At 39.0% G+C, this 16,065-nt stretch overlaps 1 protein-coding gene across 1 annotated transcript in view; it reads left to right on the top strand.

Moving 5' to 3' along the window:
- The window catches only part of LOC145397227 (chondroitinase-AC-like), a 129,151-nt gene that overhangs the window by 33,081 nt on the left and 80,005 nt on the right, over positions 1 to 16,065 (top strand). The window contains exons 5-7 of the mRNA XM_080270424.1: positions 2,352 to 2,521; positions 12,294 to 12,358; positions 15,328 to 15,475. Coding sequence (XP_080126550.1) covers positions 2,352 to 2,521; positions 12,294 to 12,358; positions 15,328 to 15,475 — 383 coding nt within the window. The remainder of the gene's footprint in view (positions 1 to 2,351; positions 2,522 to 12,293; positions 12,359 to 15,327; positions 15,476 to 16,065) is intronic.

A 16,065-nucleotide genomic window follows, 5' to 3' on the forward strand; every position in this document is an offset into this window, starting at 1 on the left:
CTGGTTATATTAAGAAACTATCACTTGGACTCCACTTTTTAAACAGGTTCAGTAGCAGTTGTAATTCCAGGTTCATCCGAAATGTAAATCCAGTGAACTACAGCTTTTAACTGCTCACAAACTATCCACTTTCCTCCTTTTGGGGGATTCGGAATTAGCTCAGAGGCTTTTGCACAACAGACAGTTGAGCCACCTGGTTTTACTGATGCCATCACATGAAGGCATCCGTTTCCAGCACATTCAGATAATTGAAAACTACTAATTAATGCCGACAATACATCAAGAATTCTGCAAAGCTCATGACACTAATCCTTCTACCCTCATCTTGATCCAGATTTTCATTCTTTTACTGCTCATTCCACGTAGCCAAGTGGGAGAAAAAGGCAATACTACGGCTCTATCCCTTCCATAGCAGTTTTTTACTATCATCATAATCTGCCATTCATTTGCTGCTTCACCCTGAAATTACAGATGAAGGGATTGCAGGTTTAGGCCAAATAAGAGTAAATAAAGTCTAGTCCACCTCTAAACCGGACTCCTTCACTACCGAGGTGGAAGTTGTATTTCGCTGATACTTCATAACATCGGTGTCAGATGCATTACCAGCGGAGAAGTGAATAATCATGTGTAATGTACAAAATACACACACACACACACACACACACACACACACACACACACAACTAGTAAGTAAGAAATGCTGGGAAGCCTCTTATGTGTGTAGACCATATTTTCCACGCATACAAGGTACCAGTAGCCTACCTACTCGATTACAAGGGAGAGAGGAGAAGGTAAAATAACAGATTAAGTATGTTGCTTAGAGTACTGGATAAGTTTTCGCTATTTTTTTTTTTTCTTTTGCTGTATAGCCTGTAATGTTACAAACTGTAGAGTGGTGAGTTGTTAATAAGAATATTGAAAAAAAGGTTATAAGATCGTAAAGGTTTAACAACTTTAACTGAGCACACACACACACACACGCACACACACACACACACACACACACATATATATATATATATATATATATATATATATATATATATATATATATATACTGTATATATATATATATATATATATATATATATATATATATATATATATATATATATATATATATATATATATATATATATATATATGCTCCGAAGGTGAAATTACATAAGTCATTCGAAAAATTACATGCTAAAGCCTGGGGACAGAACTACATGCTCGCAGAAGGCTTGAAAAACAAAATAGCAGATGACAGCCTGGGAAACAGATAATATTAACTAGTCAGAATTCAAATGGATCCATATTTTATTAGGGTAAACCCCTGTGAAACTCTCTCTCTTCCAGGTTTTGCCTTCTGACAGCAGTTTTTATTTCTTAATAAGTGTTTGTGATGCGAGGACGATTATGAACCAAGACCGTCCTGGTTAGTATAAAGAAGTGGTGGAGTCTGGAAGTGATGCCATGAGACAGGTGGTAGAGGAGTATGACGAGGATGACATGGTGAAGGAAAATATAACGACGATCAAGATGAATGCAAGCACTTAGAAGAATTCTTGTTATCAGTCATTTTCTGCAAGGCTTTGAGAACCTATGGGGATGTCCTACGAGCTTATGAAGTATCTGAATGCCGGCATATGTCTGAAGGTTGAAGGAAATGCCAATTGGCAACCATAGACTGATGGAAATCCTGGCGGATGACCAAAGAGAACTGCTGGAAGACAGCCGATGGTAGTGTTACTCACACCCTGTTGTAGGAGTAGCTACAGATGGATTTCTCTGTACAGAAAAGAAGCGGTTGTCGAGTATGATACTCGCTCATTCCAGCACCTGATTATTATACCTATCATTCCCGGACGTGCTTCCTATGGACTTTAGTGAAAATGTGAAATACCCTGTTTTCAACGCTCTTTTCATGATTCGGGGTAATTCTTGTGATTCTTTTGCAGTTTCCTGCGATGAATATTGCAAAATACAACGGGCAACAGAAGAAAGCGAGGGAGTAAGACTAGGACATTTTAGTACAGGGGATCTAGTATTCTATATCCCATCACTAGCACCACCCAATCTTACAAAATCATATTCTCACAGGACCATTAAACTGTGAGTTCAGTAATTTCCTGTTTACTTCTGAAATTAACTATGAACATTGTATTTCTTGCTCGCTGTAAATGACAATCAAAATACTCGGACGCGATGGTTGAAATCCAGTGTTCAGATGTGGCACTGGGCAGTCAGAATCAGAGCTGCAATTAGACTCGTACCGTTTACAGTGTTAGAGTGTGTAAGCTTGTACTAATGCTTTCCTTTCTCTAGTGACTCTTGTATGGTGTAATCAAAAGGCCGGGTTCTTCTAGATCTCATTACCTGGAGTGATGAAAAAACCTTATGATGATGATAATGATGATGATGTTTTAGACAGCAACTGGTGGGGCCACTCGATAGGGACACCTAAAACCATGTGGGAGGGAGTGGTGCTGGCCAGGAACGTCATACCAGCTAAGCTCCTCGATGACTTCCTACAAAGGTTTGTCTTCCGCTTGCTTACTCGCCTTGGTCTTTATAAGTTATATTTTTTCTGACACACTACTACTACTACTACTACTACTACTACAACAACAACAAAAACAACAACAACAACAACTACTACTACTGCTACTACTACTACTACTACATTCAGCCTGCAGGTCTCTCCAGGCTGACAATGTAGCTTCAAAAATATAACTCGGACACAAGGGATTAAATTTCTGAATGACTTGTTTTGCTTCTTTCTACGATTCTCTTCACTTTCTTTATGTGTGCATTTTGCGTCTATTTTTTCTTTATTCACTTTATGAAAATGTGTATACAGTTTCAAGTTACTTGGGGACTTTCTTCTGTAATGCTTCTTGGTGACTTTCTGGTAAAGTGTTTGTACAGAGTGCTGTAGACTCGTCTTGGAGGGCAAATAGGCTAGAGTGGGAAATGTTCTAGGAAGAATAGATATCATAACGGAAGCCAATGGAGATAATCCCATTATCTGCCCCCGTGTGAGGAGAAATAATATTGACATGCATGAGAACGTGTCGCATTTGAAACAGTACAAAGATATATTTGGTAAAGTCTGGAAAATGGGAGAAGTGGGGTGGAGTGGCTCTCAGGAATATTTGTTGTATTGTTAAAATGGATAATTAGCAAGGAATGGTTGTCCAGGGGAACTGGCTTCATATTTAATCTAGACTTTTGGAGGAATATTGTAATATTATTAACTGATAGCTGTGATCCGCCACAAAAGAATCAGTAGTATGCGACAAATTTTAACTGGTTTGAAATCTCAGTTTTAGCTATGTAAACAGGCAACGGTTTGTTATTATGTTCTTTGTAATTAGAATGCCCAGAATATGATAGGTGTACAAAAGATAGCAAGGCATCATTGTTATGGAAATGAAGTACTGATTAAATCACGAGGACTGATTGTAAAGAATATCTATCTATATACCAAGGCTGCGTCCCCTAAGGAAAAGGAGGTAGCCGAGACAGGACGACACACTCCCAATTTACCCATTCACTCAAACACATTCATTCACATCTTAGCCCCAAAGGGAAGAAAGGACAGATCCTCACCGAACCACACCGCACGAAGGTCAACTGCGCAGTGCAATCAGTGACATCCGCAGCAGAGCCCGACAGCAGAGCTGGTTTACCCCTGCCACATAACAATAGACCTGACTTGATCAGCTGATCAAACGAATGGGGAAGAATATCCCCTTAGGGCTACATCATCATTTATTCATTCACAATTTCTCTCCATTCATTTCTATCACGCACAGCCACTCTTCCTTGTTCAACAGACATCTCTCTTCCATCCATCGCTCTCTTCACACTGTCCATCCATCCGATTCGTGGTCTTCCTCTAAACCTTACTCCTCTCACATCAGCCCTAGTTATCTTTTTCACCAATCTCTCATTATCCATTCTTACCACATGCCCAAACCATCGCAACACCCTCTGCTCAACTTGATCAGCCATCTCCCGCACAACTGCAGTTCTCCTTTGCACTTCATCATTTCTCACTCGATCCATACGTTTCACTCCACACATACTCCTCAGACACCTCATCTCCATTACATTCAAACTTTTCCTCTCTGCTACACCTATATTCCATGTTTTAGCCTCATAATGCAGTCGGTACCACAACACCCTCATACAGCCTTCTCTTTACATTCATTCTAAGCGAACGGCATCTAAACACTTTTTTTCATTCCTTCCAGCACCTTTCCTACTTCATTCATTCTAAACTTCACTTCTGCATCTATTCTTCCATCCACAGCAACATGTGACCCTAAATACTTGAAACACTCTACCTCCTCAAGTAACTCACCATTCAAAACCATATTCATCATCCTACCGTCTACCAGCCTCGTACACTTCATCACTTTACTCTTATTCTCATTTACTTTCAATTTCCTCCTTTCACATACCCTTCCAAACTCTTCTACCAACTGTCCCAAGCTCTCCTCTGAATCAGCCATCAGTGCAGTATCATCTGCAAACAGCAGCTGCATCAGATTCCACTCTCTACCATCAACATTCACCAGACTCAGACCTTTACCTAACACTCTTGCATTCACCTCCCTTACAACACCATCCATATAACTATTAAACAACAAAAGTGACATCACATATCCCTGCTGCAGCCCCACTCTCACGGGAAACCAATTACTCACAGTATTTCCCACTCTTACGTACGCTCTACTATTTACATAAAAAATTTTCACTAATTTTAGTAACCTACCATCAAGTCCATACAATCTTCAACAGTCCACAAAGCCTCCCAATCAGTTCTATCATACGCTTTCTGCAAGTCCATGAATGCCCAAAATACATCTTTACCTTTTGCTAAATACTTTCACACACATGTCTCACGGCAAACACCTGATCCACTGCGGGCTCATGGCCTTTGGTTCCTTCTTCCTCGCATAAAAAAAAAAAAAAAAATCCCGTCCCTCTCCGAAAGCCATACTACTCATTACCAATCACTTCCTCTTTACCCTCTCTAACTCTCTTAACACTCTACCATACACCTTACCTACAACACTCAACAGACCTATACCCCTACAGCTAGTACATTCATACTTATCACCCTTATCTTTATGCAACGGGACTACACAAGCACTTGCCCAGTCAGCTGGCACCATACCTTTCACAAAGCACACATTCAACGATCTTACTAACCAGTCAACAATAGTCTCTCCACCACCCTTCAGGCATTCCACAGCACACCCATCCATATCTGCAGCTTTCCCTGTTATCATCTCCTTTATTGCCTCCTGCACTTCCTCTTTCGTAGATCAAAGAATCATTCAACTCTCCCAACACATTTAATCCTTGCACCCATCCATCTGCCACAATCTCAGCCTCCCTTTCCTCCTCTACATTTAACAATTTTTCGAAATACTCCACCCCTGTCTTCCTTACTGCATCCATCTTAGTTAACATCCTTCCATCCTCTGCTTTTACCCATTCTTCCTTCCCAGACTCTTCCTTTCGTACCCTTTTCACCTTCCAAAACATTTTCTTATTTTGTCGAAAGTCCTCAGTCAACTGCCTACCCCACCTCTCATCTGCTGCCACTTTAGCATCATGCACAGCCCTTCTCGTCCTACTCCTCTTTTCCTTATACCTCTCATATGACACCCCATCCTTCCTCTGCAGCCGTAATATTACTTGTAATGAAGGAGAGTGCCAGCTATGCCCAGGAGGAAGGAAACAACTAACTTCAACTGTGTGGAATAATTATTCACGGCTATCTTCAAAACTAGTATTCAAATAGAAGTTTATTTAATGTAATATAAGATTAAGAAGTAATGGTTTCAGTCAGTAAGACGGAAACTGATTCTGATACAAGTAAGAATAAAAGACTTGAAACATTAAATTATCTGAATACCAGACAGAAAAAAATATCATTGTCAGAGAATAAAAAAGGAAGACATAGGTATTCATTTTATTAAAACCATTTAGTGGAAAGAGAAAAATGAGATATATTATACATGGCATATGGAAACTTTCATAATTATAGAGACAAATTGTAAAATAATACATTTACGCTCACTAGAATGGCTTGGAGTTAGATGCAACCTAACTGAGATGTTTGAACCGAAGTGAATTAGAGGCAAAAAGTACAGTACTGATAAGGCATTAATTTCCAGTAGAAAGGGCAACACACACACACAAACACGCACACACACACACACACACAGTATTAAATTACAACTTCAGGATGGCATATGACATAGTGAATAGTAATGAAAGTTACAGAGCCTTAACTACAAAAAGGGCAACTATCAAGACCTAAAAAAAAAAATTTCTTAGAAACAGATTGCGAAAAAGAGCTTAGAGGACAAGATTTAAATGTTATATAGAGAAAATTCTGTGAACTTTATGAAATAGGAATCCAGAAGTAAATCCCACAGGACAAAGAAGCAGAAAAGAAAATAAAGAAATGGTTTAATAAAGAATGTAAAAAATCAAAAGCAAAAAGAGATTTGTTGTGGAACAGATACAGAAGACACAATAGTGAAAGGCCATATAACAACTATAAACAGACACGAAACGATTATACAAGAATAAGTAGGGAAGCTCAAAAACAGTTTGAGGAGGACATCGTAAATAAATAAAGTGATCAACCGAAGCTATTTTACAGCTACATCAGAAGCAAAGCCAAAGTGAAAGATAAAATACAATCCATTACAGATGAGGGGATCACCTACACACAAGAGAAAGATATTTGTGAAGCACTAAATAAGAATTTCCAATCAGTTTTTACAGAAGAAAATAATTTTGAGAGGGATTATATGGAACATGCATGCCCACACATACTACCAGATATACAAATATCAGAAAAAGAAATAGCCTACAGGAGGAGTTAATAAATTAGACAAAGGAAAAGCAAATGGTCCTGATGAAATTTCATGTTGGGTGCTACATGAATGTGCAAAGGAGTTAAGTAAACCATTATCTTTAATTTTCAAGGAATCCTTGGGACAAAGTAAACTACCTGATATTTGGAAGAAAGCAAACATTGTTCCCTTATTAAAGAAAGGAAATAGACAAAATCCACTCAACTACCGACCAGTATCACGAACCAGTGTTGTAAGCAAGGTATTAGAAAAGCTGATAAGAAAAGTTTTGGTAAATCATCTAGAAGAACACAGTATGATAACAAAAAGACAGTTTTGTTTCAGGAAGGGAAAATCATGTGTTACTAATTTAAGCTACTATGCTTGAGTAACAGAAACATAACAGAACAGAGAAGGATGGGGACAGTATCTATTTAGATTTCAAGAAAGCATTTGACAGAGTACTGCACCAAAGACTCTTATGGAAACTGTACCATCAAGGAGGAATCCGAGGCAAACTGTAATGTTGGATGCGATTTTCTCAAAAAAAAAAAAAAAAAAAAAAAAAAAAAGTGAAGAGTACTAAGGGGAAATTACTCGTCATGGAGGGAAATGACTAGCGGAGTTCCACAGGGTTCAGTAGTGGCACCACTTATGTTTTTAGTGTATATAATTAATATAGACAGTAACACTGGAAATGAAAGCTATCCAAATATGTTTGCTGATGATGCAAAAATACAAAGCAGAATTACTGACATAGACTCTTGTAAAGAGCTACAAGAAGAATTAAATAAACTTAATGAATGAAGCAATACATGGCAAATGGAATTCAGTGTGGACAAGTGTCATGCAATCAAGTTTGGTGAAAGTGGAAAAAGACCTGATTGGAATTATAAGTTAGGAAGTAAAACCCTAAACACATCAGAAAAAGAGAAGGACCTAGGAGTGATTTTCAATAACAGACTATCTCCGGCTGACCACATCAGTGAGAAGGTACGGAACATGTATACACTGCTTGCAAATATGAGAATAGCATTCACATACATAAATGAAGACATGCTAAGAAAGATAATAACATCATTCATCAGACCAAACCTGGAGTATGCGTCAGTAGTCTGGAGTCCTTATCTCAAAAAACACACAGATAAGACTGAAATGGCCTCTACAAGATGCATAACAAGCTTAAGGGATCTAAGCTACGAAGAAAAACTAGAAAAATTGAATCTACCTACACTGTAGGAGAGAAGGAAAAGAGGAGACATGATTGTACGATATAAATGCATATCAGGGAAGGAGAAAATAAACATAAATTATTACATAACCTATGGGGATGCATCAGCAAGAGGACACTGCAAAAAACTGCATAAAAAGAGAGGCAATAAGGACGAAAGGATATTTAGTTTCCCAAATAGGGCAATTGATCAGTGGAATGCATTAACGAATGAAACAGTATGTGCCAAAACAATTCATAAATTTAAGGATTAAAAAAACGATAAAAATGGTTTAAGACACGGGACAGTACGAGCTTGACTCATTCCTGTAAAGATACAATTTGGTAAGAAGACACACACACACACACACACACACACACACACACACACACACACACACACACACACACAGAAAATGGTCTCCAACAAATACTGCTCTGTCTGGTTTGTGCGTAAGGGAAAAGCTGGAAAAATGGTCTGGTTATTGCGTCGTGAATGAGCCAATTTTACCCAGCGACGTCGTAGCTTTTATTCTAAATAAGAGCATGCAAGACAGCCTTATGTCTGGACTGGATTAGACAGAAAATTCATTCATGTCATTAAAATTATTTTTCTTTATTATAAGATACGTTTCGTAGAATATTCTCCCCTTCTTTTTTTTTTTTTTTCTATATCGCATGTTGTTTCTTGTCACATTTTTTTTGGCAGACGCGAATGGGGAGTTTGGTGGGCGGATGAGTGACTTCTTCTCTGCTACCTTCATCTTCTTCTTTTATCTATCTATCTATATACCTAGGCTGCTTCCCCCAAGGAAAGGGAGGTAGCCGAGACAGGACGACACACTCCCCATTTACTCATCCATTCAAACACATTCATTCGCATCTTAGCCCCAAAGGAGAGAACGGACAGATCCTCACCGCACCACACCGCACAAGGGTCAACTGCGCAATGCAATCAGTGACATCCGCAGCAGGGCCCGACAGCAGAACTGGTTTACCCCTGCCACATCATAACAGACCCATCCCCTTACCCGCACCTGACCTGACTAGCTGATGAGACCAAATGCGGGAGAATATCCCCTCAGGGCTGCGTCATCACTTATTCATTCACAATTTCTCTCCATTTATTTCTGTCACGTACAGCCACTCTTCCTTGCTCAACAGACATCCCTCTCGCATCTTAAATATTAGTAATACCCTTTGACAAACTGCCTAGAATGTGGCAACCGGCCTACTGCAGTGACCGTCTCATGTTCCTGTGTTTGATATATGTGTGTATGTTTTACTTTAATGTTCAAATGTTATGGCAGCTTAAAGCTGCCATAACATTTAAACATAAAAAAATGCATATCACATACTAATATTAATAACTCCTTTGAGTTTCACTCACAGGAAGTTCCTTTACACGTTCGTGAAGCCCTTTAACTGTGCCATAGATTCAGTTCCACATTAGTACTATATTTTGCTTTATATAAAATGTTTTCAGTTAAAAGTAATCATTAGCTCTTCAAGTATACCATTAAAAATATAATCTTGCTTATATTCTGAAATGATTCCAGCTCACCAAGATTGAATTTTCTTGGTAATGTAAGACAGTTATATCCAACAAAGAGACCTACAACTGGTATTAATCAAAGCAGACAAATATATTCGAAAATTAATAATTGACAGAGTTAGAGAAATAACAGAGGAATTAGTTGGAAAAGAACAGGGAGGCTTTAGGAAGGGAAGAGGTTGTGTAGATCAGATATTCATTCTTAGATCTTTAGTGGAAAAGTTTCTAGAGAAGGGAAAGAAGTTGTATGCGGCCTCCATGGATTTGGAGAAAGCATGTGAGAGGGTGGATAGACAAGGATTGTGGAAAGTATTAAGAATATATGGAGTAGATGGGAAGTTGTTGAATGCTGTGAAGAGTATGTATGATGGTGCGAAGGCTGCAGTGCGTGTGGATGGTGAACTGAATGAATTTTTCTCTTTGAAGGTTGAGTTGAAACAGGGATGTGTCATGTCTCCATGGTTGTTCAATCTGTACATGGATGGAGTAATAAAAGAGGTGCAAGGTAGGGCAGTGGATGTTGGAGTGGCCCTATTGAGAGAGGGCAGTGTTTGGAAACTCCCTGTCCTGTTGTTTCCAGATGATACTGTGTTGTTAAGTGAAGACGAAGGGGAGCTGCAAGACTTGGTGGATGAGTTTGGGAGAGTGTGTAAGGAACGGAGTCTAAAGATGAATGTTGGGAAGAGTAAAGTTATGGTCTTTGAGAGAAGTGAAGTTAGTGAATTTAGAGTGAGGTTGGATGGTGAGGAAATGGAAAATGTGAGTACGTTTAAGTACTTGAGGAGCGTGATGAGTAAGGATGGAAGTTTGGAGGGTGAAGTGCTTGAAAGTGTACAACAAGGAAGAAAGGTTGCTGGTTCCTTGAAAGCAGTGAAAAGGAAGAGGGAAGTGAGCATGGAAGTTAAAAAGTTACTACGTGATAATATTGTGATACCAACTCTAACTTATGAAAGTGAAGCTTGGATATTGTCGGAAGGGCAGAGGTCAAAAGTAAGAACAGTGGAAATGAGTTATCTGAGAGGGGCCTGTGGAGTCACATGGAGAGACAGGCTGACAAATGAGGATATAAAGGAGCGCTGTGGTGTGGATGTGGATATGATAAGGCGCGTTAGGAGGAACACACTGAGGTGGTTTGGCCTTGTGGAGAGGATGGAGGGTGAGAGACTGACGAGGAGAGTGTATGTGAGTGAGGTGGAGGGGGGAGAGGGAGGGGGGGAGGCCGAGGATGAGGTGGAGGGATGGAGTGGTGAGGTATATGAGAGAGGGGGGTGTGAGTTGGGAGCAGAGCAGTGAAATGGTGGGGGACAGGGCGACGTGGAGGCGATTTGTTTGTGGCCACCCCGTAAGGGATTAAGGCGTCTGGCAATAGATAGATAGATAGAATTAGTTTTCATGAAATGACTGGCAAGTATGGTTAATGTTTAAAATGCATATATGTAGTTGTGTGTGTGTGTGTGTGTGTGTGTGTGTGTGTGTGTGTGTGTGTGTGTGTGTGTGTGTGTGTGTGTGTTGTTGAGTATAGAATGTAGGTAGCCGTAGCTTAGGTACCGGGGGGCGTAGGGGTGGTACGCCCCCACTGAAATCGCTGACGCCCACCCAGACGCCCACCCACTCACTATCAACGGAACAAACAATAACCAAAAATATCTGCATGAAATAGTAAACAAGTTTTCGGCCAGTCACAATGGTAGAAGAATTAAGACATTCGAAGACATAACCAAGAAAAGCATAAATAAATCTCCCTAATTTTCTGAACAACATAGACAGCTTAACTGTAACATTTACGAGACATTACTATGAAGTATTCCCCATTCATTGTATGCTATGCTCATTTTGTGAAATTTAATAACACTTATGAGTAGTCAGACAATAGTCACTTAAAGGAACCATCATGTATCCTACTATACATAATATTAACATTAATAAAACATGCCTCGAAATATATCTATATATAATCTTTTATCAGTGTATTTGCACATTTTTTTTTCATTATAAAGGGATTCGGATGTATTCTATACTGTAATACTAACTATTATCATAATCCCATTTATTGTCAAGTGATGTAATAATTTTGAAGTTTCATGTGGTATTTTGGTACGCAGTATATGTAATATGGTATTATATATATGTTATATACTGTAGTGTGTGTATATATATATATATATATATATATATATATATATATATATATATATATATATATATATATATATATATATAATGATGGCCAGCAAAACCAGAGTGATGATGTACATGATTTATTATTGGTGACTTTCGGTTTCATAACACAAACCATCTTCAGACCTAAAACAATGACCTGCTCTGTTCCCTGTTATTTTATTCTGTGGAAGATGATAAAATTATATATTGGCTTATTTTCTATTTTTTGTGTGTTTTTATTTTTGTTTTAGGTCTGAAGATGGTTTGTGTTATGAAACCGAAACGTCACCAATAATAAATCATGTACATCATCACTCTGGTTTTGCTGGCCATCATTAGATTCCGCTTCCCACAGCACGAAAGTATTGCTAATATATATATATATATATATATATATATATATATATATATATATATATATATATATATATATATATGACGGCTGCTACGCCAGTCGTAGTTAGAGGATAATGTGTCGGGTGTTGGTGTGATGCAGGTACTGGGTGAACTTGAAGTATGGACCTGTGTGGGACCCCACAAATCATGGCGGGAGCTTTGCAGGTTAGTTTGAGTCTTGTACACATTGTTACACTGTTTCCATCACACATGTGTGTGACTATAATTTTATGGAAGAAGCACATTAATGACACTACGAGTGAAAAGAAAATTTCTGCTCAGTAGTATCCATTCAATCTTGTCGCAACATGTCTGATTTCTGCATGCCACCGCCTGGTGATATTTTACCCTCTCGGAAAAGCAGTTTACGTAAACACCATAATTGTAAGAATATATATATTTTTTTTATTTAACCACTTTCCAACACTATTCTTTCACCCTCTGATTGACCTCCATATCAAAAGCATTAAAAACAGTCCTCATGAAGCCTTCCCTACAGCTACATTTACATTTTGTGTCCTCATGAGATTATTATTCTGTATGCAGTATAGGACCTAGCAGAATAAAAGGGTTCATCTGACCTGAGAATCCTTCCACCATTTATCTGACCTTCAGTATGAGGTCCCGAGTGTGTCTCAGGATAATGGTTAGATGAAGCCACAACTGCTTTTCAAGGATTTTGAATCACTGATTATTTAAATCGCTTTCCTTCTATAACACTTCTGTTGCAAGAAAAAAAGTTACTATTTAATGTACTAAGTTACGTGTGCTTACCTTCTCCCGCTGTCACTTACCTCCTCCTTCTGCTCCTCACCTCCACCCGCTCTTCCTTTAGCGGCCTTCTTCCAATCTCTTGTGTGACTGTCCGGTCTAGGTTAGGTTGAATGGGGTCTGGGCAGGTTAGTACCTAAACATCCTGTCACAAGTGCCAGGAAATTTGTTATTTCAGCAGTGCAATAGTACTTCTAATGTTTTTATGCTTTTGCTAGATTTTATAAAGATTAATATTGCAAACCACTCGTTCTCCCACAACCAGTTCTCTTCAGTTAAAGGGTAGTATAACTGGAAAGCTAATGATTTCTGATAGGAAAAACATAGAACAAATGAGATAAGAACGCATTAGATACGCATAGCTTCGTTGGTGAAATCGTGTTGTGGCTTCTGCTTAACGTTTCTCAAACTTTCAAGAACCTAACCAAAGAAACATGACCTAACGGTGAATATCCTCAATTGGCTCTAAAGTACTCCTGTATGATCATCATAAAATTACTACACTGATGGTCTCATCTGTTCCATTCAGTTAACACATTGATATTTCATTATCACTGCCTCCAGAATATTTTATATACCTTACGAGATCACGGTGCATAATGAGGACGATAGACGCCAGCTCCTTATCAAATTTCCTTTACTTATACCTGATTTTTACAGCCTCCATTCTGTTGAGGAAAGACATTCCCAATTGACGTCTGAGGCTAAACATGCATTCTTGGCAGTAATGTTTTACACACACACACACACACACACACACACACACACACACATATATATATATATATATATATATATATATATATATATATATATATATATATATATATATATATATATATATATATATATCCAGTGAGTTGTGCAACTTCTTTCTCTTCTGTACAAACTATTCCACTAAACTTTTCCTCTAAAGGGAAAGAAGTTGTATGCGGCATTCATGGATTTGGAGAAAGCATATGACAGGGTGGGTAGACAAGGACTGTGGAGTTTAAGAATGTATGGAGTAGATCATATGGGAAGTTGAATGCCGTGAGGAGTATGTATGAGGAGGCTAAGGCTGTAGTGCGTGTGGATAGGGAATTGGGTGAATTTTTCCTTTTGAATGTTGAATTGAAACAGGGATGTGTCATATCCCCATGGTTGTTCAGTCTGTGTATGGATGGGGTTATACAAGAGATACAAGGTAGGGCAGTCGATGTTGGGGTGGCTTTAATGATTGAGGGCAACGTTTGGAAACTCCCTGTACTGTTGATTGCAGATGATACTGTATTGTTATGTGAAGACGAAGGGGAACTGCAAGAGTTGGTGAATGAGTTTGGAAGAATGTACAAGAAACTGGGTGTGTGAGCTGGGGAGAGGGCAGTGAAATGGTGGGGGACAGGGCGACATGAAGGCGATTTGTTTGTGGTCACACCTTACTATACTGAGGTGTCTGGCAGCAGATAGATAGAGATCATCAGGTCATGTGTTAGAAGGGGATGAGCAATCGAGGGTCGCCTGACAGGGATGAGGACGGCCTGCAGCAGCCATTATTCATGTAACTTGTTTTTACAACTGAACAGAAACATTGCCATATATGTAGGTGATATCCCGGGCATATAATAGGCAAGCTGGGATCCACAATGACAATGAATGATGAGGGGGGGGATATGGCTATTATGGTGAAAATGTCGTAGTTTTCCTTACCTAAGAACATGGAAATTTTTAACAATAGTACATCTTCAGCGAAGCCACGTTTTTCGGCAGGGTGGGACCCGTAACTGTCACCTACTCATGACGGGTGGAAGCAAAGAGTCGTGGTCAAAACCATTATGCACAATAAGGTTTTTGTCTTAGGAACATGAAATCTTGCATACTGGCAACATTTTCCCCATGCACATTTTGAACAGAGTAAAACTTCGATGGCCAAATCCCACGGGTGAGAAAGCCACCAGGGTGACAGTGCAATAGTTTTTACGTAACCACAGGAGATATTGCACATTAATTGACTTTCATATGGGTAAGAGATTATAGAAGGTGGTTCCCTGGGTGTCTGCCCATCCTTTTTGCCTATAAATAATTATTCCTTTCCCTTTACAATAGTGTATGGGTGAGTGCGGCTATCAAACGTGTATTTTGACAAGTTCCATAACCCTACTAACAGACAGGTGGAGAACCCGAAGCAAGTACACCGTCCCCACTGCCCCTGGCACTTTTGCGGGCAGACATAAAATATACATAAAGTTTTACACAAAATTGAAGTGATGGTAAATTTACCTCTGAACAAACAGTGGTTTAAACAGTGTGCGAAGATATAAGATCACGTGCTTAATTTCATGAAATCTGAGAAAATGGTGATAATCTAATTTATCCGGATGCAGGTGGTAACTTTGGTCCCCGGGCTTTCCTGGGTGAGGTTGAAGGTCTCGTCAGAGGAGAAAAGTTCTTCACTGAACGTCATGCCGAGGTCAAAAAGGAGCTGCGCCGTGAGCTGGTGATGAGACAACCTTGGGGAGATAATGGCCTCAGGTGAGAGGGGAAAGAGTAGGCTTTTAAGCATACTTTAAATAAATATAAATAGATAGTAGATAGACAGTGTGTGTGTGTGTGTGTGTAGTTCACTATAATATTTACTGCACGATTGAATCTTCTTGCAGGAAGAATTATTAACTACTAAGCTGCTTTCCCCATGGTATCGGAAGTGATTAATTAGCTTTATCTGTCTGTCTGTCTGTCTCTCTTTCTCTCTCTCTCTCTCTCTCTCTCTCTCTCTCTCTCTCTCTCTCTCTCTCTATCTCACTATCAATATATATATATATATATATATATATATATATATATATATATATATATATATATATATATATATATATTTCTCTTTGAATGTTGGTTTGAAACAGGGATGTGTCATGTCTCCATGGTTGTTCAATCTGTACATGGATGGGGTAATAAAAGAGGTACAAGGTAGGGTAGTGGATGTTGGAGTGGCCCTGGTGAGAGAGGATAGTGTTTGGAAACTCCCTGTACTGTTGTTTGCAGATGATACTGTGTTGTTGAGTGAAGACGAAGGGGAGCTGCAAGGCTTGGTCGATGAGTTTGAGAGAGTGTGTAAGAAACGG

This window comes from Coenobita brevimanus, chromosome 40 (genome assembly GCF_032717465.1).
Source record: "Coenobita brevimanus isolate Jiangsu-jjx chromosome 40, ASM3271746v2, whole genome shotgun sequence".
Classification (NCBI taxonomy): Eukaryota; Metazoa; Arthropoda; class Malacostraca; order Decapoda; family Coenobitidae; genus Coenobita; species Coenobita brevimanus.